Here is an 11,798-nt window from a genome sequence, read left to right on the forward strand (position 1 = left end):
GGATTTCAGTTCAAGAAGATTACCAGTTTCTTTATTAAGGAAATATGAAAAGATTACTCTTCGTTTGAACAAAGCCGAATTGGATTTTAATTTTTTACATAATTGCAAGGCATTCGGAGTTTTTCCTAAATTTATATGTATATATATATGTATATGTATATGTAAATATATATATATGTATATGTAAATATATATATATATATATGTATATGTATATATATGTATACATACATATAAATACATATACACACATGCACACATATATACATATATGTAAAATAATATAAAAAGCATAATAAAGAAAAAGAAAACAATGATAAATGAGTTGATCTATCTATTGCTTAAATTTTTAAAATTTTTATCTTACCTATATAATTTCGAACTTATAGGCCTATACTGAATCCATTTCAATCCGCTTACAAAGTAGGTCATAATACCGAAACTGCACTTACTAAGATTCATAATGACATTGTCTGTGCTTTTGATTGCAAGCGTGCTGTTGCCCTTGTAAGGTTTGATCTTTCATCAGCATTTGACACAGTCGATCACCAAATTCTTTTACAACGTCTTTCAGTTTATTACAAAGTTTCTGACACTGGGTCCCCTTCTTTTTTACCTGTACGCCTATCTATCCCCCTTACTGATATAATAAAAAATCTTAATTTACAATATCATTTATACGCTGATGACTTACAAATTTATATTGATTTTAATCCCTCAGAATCAAATGAAATTACTGCTCGACTTGAAGATTGTCTTTGTAAAATATCATCCTGGCTTTCTCACAACATGCTACGGCTTAATTATACTAAAACTGAATTCATAATTTACTGCACTAAACACTTTCGATCTAAAATTAATATTTCTTCCCTTTCCTTTAAGTCTTGCACTATATTTCCTTCACATTCTGTTAAAAACCTTGGTGTTTACTTTGATGAATTTCTTTCTTTTAATAACCATATAAGTCACATTACTGAAACTACTAACTTTCACCTACGTAATATCGCTAACATCAGAAAATATATTCCAAAACACACAGCTGCCATATTAATAAATGCATTGGTCACGTCCTATCTTGATTATTGCAACTCACTTTTCTACTCATTACCAAAAACTGCGATAAATCACCTTCAACGTCACTAAAATTCTGCTGCACGTATTCTAACACTTACTTCAAGACGCTCACATATATCACCATCATTTACATTGGCTTCGTATTGAATCTCGTATCAAATATAAAATCCTGTTATTAACATTCAAAGCACTTTTCACAAACAACCCATTACTTTGTTGATCTCATTCATGCTTATGTCCCACCTACTTGCCTCCGTATTTCAGAAAATCTTTTAGTTGTTCCTCGAATTACCACCAAAACATTTGGTTATAGATCATATTCATTTTCTGCTGCATCCCTTTGGAATTCATTGCCCAAACATATTATTGAATCACCATCAGTTGTTGTTTTTCGCACCTTTTTACCATCTAAATGTTAAGCGTCTTTGATTTTTACTTCTATAGTTGAAATTGGCGCTAAATAAATTATTATTATTATTATTATTATTATTATTATTATTATTATTATTATTATTATTATTAAATACCGGTATTGTTTTTAAATGAGAATTTATTTACCGCATATATGACAATTTAAGGTATAGACCAGGAGCCCGGGGGTGTCAGCATAGCTGGAAAGTTAACCAATTTTTGTGTATATAGTAATGTTCTATGTGCCTGTCTTTGTAGGAGAATGGGCATCTGCCGGTCCCATTGTGGTGGGTGTGGTCAGGAGGGGTATAAAAAGGGCCCCAAAAATTGAGCTAGATCTACTTGTGAATTAACCCAATGAAACCTATCAGAATATATTCGGCATAGTTCAAGATATCATGAATGGACAATGCCAGACATTTCCAATGGTGGGGGTGGCTGCCAGACACAAAAAACCGGTACCCCAAAATTAAGCTAAATCAGCTTGTGAGTTAACCCGATGAAACCTACTGGAAAATGTTGAGAATAGTACCAGGTATCAGGAATGGTCACCGCCAGACATTTTTAATGGCGGGGTGTACCTGCCAGACACCCCCTTATAGCCCACCCCTGAAAATTGACCTAGATCAGCTTGTGAGTTAACCCGATAAAACCTACTGGAAAATGTTCGGCATAGTACCAGGTATCATGAGTGGCCACTGCCAGACATTTTTGATGGTGGTGTGTACCCGCCAGACACCCCCTTATACCCTGCCCCCCCCCCACCAAAAAAAAATAACATAGATCAGCTTGTGAGTTAACACGATCAAACGCATTGCAAAAAATGGGCATAGCACCAGGTATCACGAATGGCCACTGCCAAACATTTTTAATAGTGTGGTGTATCTACCAGACACCGCCGTATATACCACACACCCCCCCCCAAAAAAGGAAAAAGTGATCAAGATTATCTAGTGAGTTAACCTGATGAATGTTACATTTGACATGAGTGACCACAATGAGAGTCAAACATTTGTGGCGGAGTTACCCGATGAAACATATTGGAAAATGTTTAGCATAGTACTAGTGGCCACTGCTGAACATTTATAGTGGTGGGGTTTACCCACCAGACATCCCCCTTATTCCCCACCACCAGAATTGACCTAGATTAGGTAATGGGTTAGCCTGATGAAACTTACTGTGGTAAGTCCAACATCGTAGTCCAAGTTATTATGAATGGCCACCACCAGACAATTCTGATGGTGGGGTGTGTCTGCCAGACACCCCCCTATTCCCTAATTTAACTAGATTATCTAGTTAACGTGATGAAAGTAACTGTGAAGTGTTCGGCATTGTGGTGGGCAAAGTGATAGAAAACCCCTAGTCTTTTACGGCCCGACACTGATCACCTGTAGAAAGTAATATTAAAACTGAGAATCAAATGGCATAAAAGCACTGCATGATGGTTTTTGGAAGCACACTTGAAACATCAAAGCTATGTTTCGGCCCTCTGTGTTAAATCGAAAATTCACTTTGGCCCTCCGATTGATTTTTATGCCCACCCCTACTCTAAATATGAGACTATTACTGTATACTGTAAGGATGGAAGTGTGGGTTAATAAGGGTGGGTGGAGAGCCATGAAATTAGCTTCAGACTGGATGGAAAACTTCAAGTACTATAGTAATACTATATAATCTTTTATTATTTTTAGTAGTCAATATTACAACAGTTTAAAAATGAGATTCTATACAGGATTTAAATTTTATAAAAGCCCAATATTCAGTAGAGTAGATTTCTCTACAATTAAAAATCGTAATGGTAACTGGGTTTAGGAGTTCGTGCTTCAAACAGGTTATTTCATCCGTAGAAGCCTTTTAATGAAGAAAGTGTACCATTTTAGGAATGGTTGCCTAAGTTAAAACTCACTAGGGCTATATGAAATTAATTATAAGCTTGAATTGTTAATCTTTCTGTAAGGAATACTACAGTAACTTCACGTTTAATTTTAATTACAAGTTGAATTATATAAAATTCAAATTAAATGTCGTAAGTATTATNNNTTAAATGTCGTAAGTATATAGTTTGCCTATTTGCCTAATTTGGTTTAGAAAAATCTAAAACTTCTTTATTACAGGAATGTTAAACTTGCCTTATTTGCTCACTTGGTAGTGCTTAATAGATAAAAAGGAACTCCTGTAAACTAAACCCAGTTCCATTACAATTTTTATTTGTACTGGAAATCTACTCGTACTGAATATTGGGCATTCATAAACTTTCAATCCTGTATGGAATCTCATTGTTAAACTGTTGTAATATTGACTACTAAAAATAATAAAAGATTATATAGTATTGTATGATAGGCCTACATTTTGCAAATTCAGGGATGTAGTTATGGGGGTGGGAGAGGAGGTGGAGTCACCCAGCCTTGAAGTTTTCCATCCAGTCTAAACCTAATTTCATGGCTCTCCACCCACCCTTATTAACCCCACACTTCTATCCTTAAAATCCACTCATATTATTTAGAGTAGGGATGGGCATAAAAATCAATTGGAGGACCAAAGTAAATTTTCGATTTAACACAGAGGGACGAAAACTACCTTTGATGTTTCAAGTGTGCTTCCAAAAACCTTCATGCAGTGCTCAGTTTTATACTACTTTTTACAGGTGATCAGTGTCGGGCCGTAAACTACTAGAGGTTTTCTATCACTTTGCCCACCACAATGCCGAACATTTCACAGTTACTTTCATCACGTTAACTTACTAGATAATCTAGGTCAATTTTTGGGACGGGGAATAAGGGGGTGTCTGGCAGATACACCCCACCATCAGAATTGTCTGACGGTGGCCATTCATAATAACTTGGACTACAATGAACATCTTACACAGTAAGTTTCATCAGGTTAACTCATTACCTAATCTAGGTCAATTCTGGTAGTGGGAAATAAGGAGATGTCTGGTGGGTAAACCCCACCACTATAAATGTTCAGCAGTGGCCACTGGTACTATGCTAAACAATATGTCCTCGGGTTAACTTCGCCACAAATGTTTGATTGTCATTGTGGTCACTCATGTTACATGTAACGTGTCATGTCATGTAACATTCATCAGGTAAACTCACTAGATAATCTTGATAAATTTTTCTTCTTTTTGTTGGGGTTGGGAGGGACGGGGCATATAGGGGTGTCTGTGGTAGATACACCACACTAACAAAAATGTCTGGCAGTGGCCATTCGTGATACCTGGTGCTATGCCCATTTTTGCAATGCGTTTGATCGTGTTAACTCACAAGCTGATCTATGTTATTTTTTTTTGGGGGGGGGGCAAGGTATAAGGGGGTGTCTGGCGGGTACACCCCACCACTAAAAATGTCTGGCAGTGGCCACTCATGATACCTGGTACTATGCCAAACATTTCCCAGTAGGTTACATTAGGTTAACTCACAAGCTGATCTAGGTCGATATAAAGGGGTGTCTGGCAGGTACACCCCACCATTAAAAATGTCTTGCAGTGGCCATTTCTGATACCTGGTACTATGCCGAACATTTTCCAGTAGGTTTTATCGGGTTAACTCACAAGCTGATCTAGGGCAATTTTTTGGGCGGGGTATTTGGGGGTGTCTGGCAGGTATACCCCACCATTAAAAATGTCTGGCGGTGACCATTCCTGATACCTGGTACTATGCCCAACATTTTCCAGTAGGTTTCATCGGGTTAACTCACAAGCTGATCTAGCTTAATTTTGGGGTACCGGTTTTTTGCGTCTGGCAGCCACCCCCACCATTGGAAATGTCTGGCATTGTCCATTCATTATATCTTGAACTATGCCGAATATATTCTGATAGGTTTCATTGGGTTAATTCACAAGTTGATCTAGCTCAATTTTTGGGGCCCTTTTATGCCCCTCCTGACCACACCCACCACAATGGGACCGGCAGATGCCCATTCTCCTACATAGACAGGCACAGAGAACTTTACTATACACACAAAAATTGGTTAACTTTCCAGCTACGCTGACACCCCTGGGCTCCTTCTCTAGTAAGTAAACATCTTAATGAATTTTGTTTATATTATATAGGTAATTTGTATTTTTAAAGTTTCATGTTCATGGAATACATCGTTCCATTCGACTGCCTGTATATTATTAATAGGTCTAATAATAATACTAATAATAATAATAATAATTATTATTATTATTATTATTATTATTATTATTATTATTATTATTAATTGCCAAATAAATGTTATTGGATTGAATTGAATTGATTATGCCTAATGTTTTCTTGAGTTATACCTTAGTAAGAATAGGATTTCTGATAAGCTCATACTCTAAAACAATCTATAAAATTCTTCCTATTATGAGGTATGCAATTTCTTATTGCTTTCAATTCTCATTATATTGAATACGGTACTAGGTTGTGAACAGATGCATAAGAAATAGAGGAAGGAAGACAGGATATCTTGTTGCTCTTGTGGATATCACATCTATTTCCTCAACGTTCTGTATAACCATATTAATGTCTGCATCAACAAACAAAATGAGCAATGAGCGGCAGCATGATTTCTGTACTTTTACAGTACTTTTGAGGTCAGTTCCAGTTTTTTTTACTTTTATTATTTTGCCTACTTTTATTTCAAATTATCTGTTACGGTTGTTGGTAGCATAATATGCTATATCATTAAATATATTTCATTTAATTAATGTTATTTAATTTGTTTAATTATCAGTATTAACATTATGTTAAATTGTTTTATAAAGTATGCGTATTATATATGTTTTTATGTTTATATTACTAACGTTTATATTACACCGAATGCAATTTCTTATTGTTTTAATTGTAAACGCGTACGTGTGATTGGTTGATGATAGAAACGCGCTCACTTGCTAACCGATAGCGCTTGCTAACCGTTAGCGGTGTCTGTGACATTGAACGTTTTATTTGCACATAAACCAAAGCGAACTATAAGAAAAACCCTGCAAAATATACATTCAAAACAAGAATTATATAATGCGTTATAATTATATAGTATATCAAGCATAACAACATTAGGCAACTTATACAATTTAACAACAATTCTGATATAACCTGGCAACACACCAACATCAGAAACAATTTATGATTAAATAGCATACTATTAAAATGGTGTAATAACTTTTATTTACCTCAGGCTAGAGTCTGCTTAATGTACCAGTCTGTAAACTACGACTATTGGACGCTCCAACAGCACTTCTGAAACTACAGACTATTGGACGCTCCAACAAACTTCTGTTAACTACAGACTAATAATGGCCACCAAAACCTCTGTAGCTTCAGAATATTACTGGCCACCAAAACTGTTGTAACTTCAGACTATTACTGGCCACCAAGCTAACGGTATATTAATCACTAAACACGAATATAACGATTATGAGTAATAACAATCACTCTCCATTAGCGGAATGTAGAATAACATTAATAATATACAGTATTAACAACTCATGTAAATGTACAGCACAATAATATTAACAATGCATTCAATACCGGCATTAGTCCAATGTGGACATGAATTAACTACATATTATAATATATGATATAATATGCTTATAACTTATTGTATCAATGCACACATCATTAAATTGAATTAACTATAGATTCTAATATACACTTAATCATGGACTTCCGAACTGCATATTGCCAAAATAACGTGTGCAGGGCTTGCAACGGAACAAACGAAAACTCGTTGCAAGAGCCCACAAAAGCATAGGCCTATATACTGCATGCATGCACGAGATGAAATGTTACAATAACAATAAAGCAAACAATAATAGCTGCAGCGCAATCCCCATCGCACGAACAAATCGCATCATCACAATACAATTTTAATAGATTAATTTAACATGAACATAGTAATTCATACTCAAACAATACATTAAATTCAAATATAAATATAATAAAGTTAACGAATAAATAACAATAACTAAAACGTGTAAGTATCACTACTACAATAATAAGATTAAAATTTGCAATCTTATAATAAATTTTATACAGCCGGTGTTATGTATTGACTTAGGCTACTATGGCTAATGACAGGTACGCTTTCACCATTAAAGGCTTTTCTATGAATGTAATGACCTGTACGAAACACGAGCTCCTGTAGACCAAACCCAGTACCGTTACGATTTTAATCGTGCGGGAAATACCCTCAAGACAAATAAACAGATTACAACAATAAAAACACAAAAGGAAAAAGCAGCAAAAAGAGGCTTAGGCAAACCACAAACAAGTCTTGAGCGCACGTTTAAAAAGATTAGGATCTGAGATATCTCAAAGGTCAGTTGGAACTCAGAGGAAATAAAACAATTTGGAAGAGTATTCCAAAGTTTAGAAGCATAACAAGGAAATGAAAAACCTCCAATTCTCTTGTTGTAACGGAGGGATCTATGATCATGGTATTAAGGTCGATAACGTACTGCAACTACTGAAACTGTTAAAATAACTTGCTTTTATAAAGACGAAATAAGTATTTCTACATTTTTTTACTCCTGTATTGGTTGTCTTTGTGCAAATCATATCTTTGTTCAAAATAGCTCTCAAGAAAAATCTGTTGTCGGCTGCTTTTTCTTAGTTATCTTGTTTGCCTTGCTTGCTTGCTGAATTTGTTATAGTTAGTTATCCCCATTACTTGAGCACCCGTGAGTTATGATAGGCCGACCCTGTGCCTCAAATTGCCTGTAAACGGCGTGGTGTTATGTTTCTCTTCTTGTAGCTTTTAGGTTCACGGTAATTTTTGTTCCTTCCTTGGGTAGCGTCTTGAACACTACTGCAGTGAATTTGTGTGCTTTATAAGTCTTATTATTGTTAAAACTTGAATAAATAACAAAAACGAAGATGTAACTCATTTCTTATCATTTTCTTAAGGTTTCGAAACCTCCTTACCTACCGTAAGCGGTATATCTAAGTCTCGCAATGAGACGACGTAAAGCAGACGAGAATTGCCTATGACGGAACACGTAGATGAACGGGTTGACTGCCGAAATCATACACAACGACACCTCCGACATCAAATCATACCAATATATATCAGAACGTTGAAAAAATATGAAGATAACACCTCTGAGAGCAAAAGGTAAATAGGCAATGACAAATACGCAGACTATCAATGCGCATGTCTTAGCCGCTTTAAATTTCTTATGAATAGTTGTCTGTGTGCCACCTGTCTTCTGAGATGTTGAATATATGGTATTCATATGCTTCCTTGCCACCATGAAAATATTGAAGTACATTATGACCATTAAGATTACACATGTAAGACCCAGGATCAATGCGACGTAACGTTGAACTGTAATACCTTGTGGATTCATCTGGTAGCAAAGAAAAACAGCTTCAGTCCGTTTGCCTTTCCAGAGAAATTGGATGCCGCTATACATGCAGGCTATAATCCAGGAGACAGCGATAGCACAATTAACTCGGGTCGGAGTAACAATTTGTTCATATCTTAAAGATTTAGCTATTGAGACGTATCGGTCCATGGTAATAAAAACAAGATGAAGAAACGACGTCGATACAAAAATTTCCATGGGGATGTATTGTAATTGACAGTTTTCAATGTTCGGTAAGTGGAGAGATCCCCGAATGACAAGCCCCCACACAAGGATGGGGACAGCGATAATCCCAGTGAGTAGGTCAACAAATGCTAAGCTGGCGAGTAAAGTAAACTGTGGCCCTTGTAAACTTGGAGTTCTGCGAATGACGATGAGAACAAATGCGCTTCCACAAATGATCACCAAGTCTAATGGTACATAAACAATTAAAACAAATATTAGATTATCCCTAATTTCATTGGTCGTGACGTTTCGGCTGACAGTAAAATCCATTTTACAGTCGAAAAACAGAACTTAATCAAGCCGCATTCCAGCAAGCCGCACTCTCATAATGAAAACTGAAACAGAAAATGCTATTATACTGTACATAGAGTAGTCTGATGACGTGACATCACTAAGCACTATACTAATTTCCTTCAATACAGAAGAATATACAACTAGAGGGCACTCTCAGAGTGCATACTTCCGCCCACATCATAAATCTCATCTGAATAAATTTGGCACTCATTTTCCCCATGAAAAAAAAAAAAAAATCAGTGCAGTGCTGATGCCTAAATGGCTTGGCCGGTAATAAGATGTTAAGTTCAGGACGGACAATTAAATATAAGATGATGAAAAAAAAAATAAATAAAAGATATCATGGGACTCTAACCTGGGATAAATAGTGTGGAAAACACTCTCTAAAGCACCCAACCAAACTGTTTTCACCCGTATAGGTGTGAAATTAATGACAATGTGTTTTGTTACATTTCTTCGGCAAAACCCAGTATAAGCACACAAACACACGTAGTTCGTTCATTCGAGCGGTAAAGGTGCACGTTTTATGTGTAAAGCTAATCGACTGTATTTTGTTCGAAATATCTTTAAAACGACTTCACAGGCTTAATTGAAAATAACCCAATAAAGAAATAATTAAATCAAAGTGACGGTCCGGAGTAGGGTGTGGATGTGAGGACCACTTAAAGGGATTTAAGAGCAAACATCATAGACAAGATATTTTAAAAACTAACAGATATGAATGACATTTTTGTGAAACTTAATAACCAAATTACAAGGAAGAAATTATAAAGTGTTGCTGACGATCCAAATTCAGGTGTGAATTTGAGGGTCATTGAAATCCTAAGGTCCCAAACCTAAATATCTCTAAAAATAATCAATGGCTCTAAATGACACTACCCAGAATATTTTGTCATATTTCGATGAAGAAATGTTTAAATTTTGAATCATTAAAAGGAAAATGTCCAAGACCAGACATTTCAATAACTAATCAAGTGACCTGAATGAAACTTTCGTGAAAGTTTAACCAAGTCACAAGCTTGGCTTAACTAAACAACAAAGCATTGCAATTGAGCGCATCCAAACTCGGGTTTGTCGGTGCATTCTGGCCGATAAGTTCACTAGTTATGGTGATGCCCTTTCGCAGCTTGGACTGGAGAGACCGGCCGACCGAAGGGTCTCACTATGTAAAAAATTTGCTACAAAATCTAATAGATTTCATAACTGGTTCCTAAATAATAATGCATGCCACACCATGACACTACGCACAAATAAGCCATACAAAGAATATAAAACACGATTTATAAATAGCCCCTTACCATTATGACCAAAATCCTGAACTCACTATAGTAATTAGACCCTTGGGACGGTGGTTTCTTCGGCCTAAGCATTTGACACAGATGCGCCTTGCCGTGCATGATTCCTGTGGATTGAGCGGTTATTTTTTTTTAAAGTGTTTAAGATTTAATTTTGACTTAGATTTAACTTTTAAAATATACAAAATTAAATCTTAAACAATAGTATATATATTTATTGACTTTTAACTTAAATTGTTAAATTTGTCTTGCATTTCTTCTTTTGTAACTCTCGTCTTTGTATTTTGTGATTTCGTCTGTCTTTTTAATGTCTCTAATAAATTTCATATTTAATATTGCAAAATTTTAAAAATGATTTGTAAATTTTTAATTGCTAATTTTATATCTTTGTAATTTTACTCAGTCTTTCAACTCAGCATATGCTGCAACAGACTTTTTTGTATGTGAGGTTCTTTTTTACAATAAATATACCCAAATACAAGGAAGATATTATGAAGTGTTGGTGACGATCCAAATTCGGGTGTGCATTTGAGGGCCATTAGGTCCAAGACCTAAGTATCTAAAAAATGGATCAATGGATCAAAATGACGCTTTCCAGAATAGTTTGTCTTGTTTTAATGAAGAAGTGTTAATTTTGGTCACGATCCGAAGTAGGGTGTGGATATGAGAACCTTTTAAAAAATATGCTTACCGTATACCGTAGACAGATGTATGATGAATATTCAAATTAGTGCAATTACAGTAAATGTATACAGCGTTTTATATGTACTTCAGTTTTTGTGAACTGATTGGGAATATTTTAATGCATCTTTATATTTAAACACGTGACGCTAAGAACCATTGACTATACAGTATTTCCATTTCAACACCAATACTTGGTATGTATTTTTTTGTCAATTATAAAAGTAAATTTTCCATGAAACTACCTAGACTTGCCACAAGTCTCTAATTTATTTATTTTTCATAGTAATAGCATATTTCGGAAAGCGCCACCAGCGTCAGTTTATGTCGAGAAACTTTTTGATGCGAATTAGATTATTCCAGAAAAAGTATACTATGGAACGCCATGCAAATAAGTAATATGGAACGCTATTGGTGCCAAAATCGATTTATTCCTAAGCATTTTAACTGATTAAGACAAAGTTTAGGGACTGAAACCCAGT

General features: G+C 35.4%; 1 protein-coding gene across 1 annotated transcript; it reads right to left on the reverse strand.

Annotated features, from left to right (window-relative positions):
• Positions 1-406: 406 nt before the first annotated feature.
• LOC117113534 (adenosine receptor A2b-like) lies at positions 407-10,833 on the reverse strand. The gene is made up of 2 exons (XM_033256894.1): positions 8,378-10,833; positions 407-628 (listed from the first exon to the last, which is right to left on the reverse strand). Exons 1-2 carry the CDS (start codon positions 9,314-9,316, stop codon positions 452-454), a joined length of 1,116 nt encoding a protein of 371 aa, XP_033112785.1. The 5' UTR covers positions 9,317-10,833; the 3' UTR covers positions 407-451.
• Between the last annotated feature and the right edge of the window lie 965 nt (positions 10,834-11,798).

The sequence above is a fragment of the Anneissia japonica genome, unplaced genomic scaffold (assembly GCF_011630105.1).
Source record: "Anneissia japonica isolate Jap-2015-1 unplaced genomic scaffold, ASM1163010v1 scaffold287748_len1686314_cov196, whole genome shotgun sequence".
NCBI classification, from domain to species: domain Eukaryota; kingdom Metazoa; phylum Echinodermata; class Crinoidea; order Comatulida; family Comatulidae; genus Anneissia; species Anneissia japonica.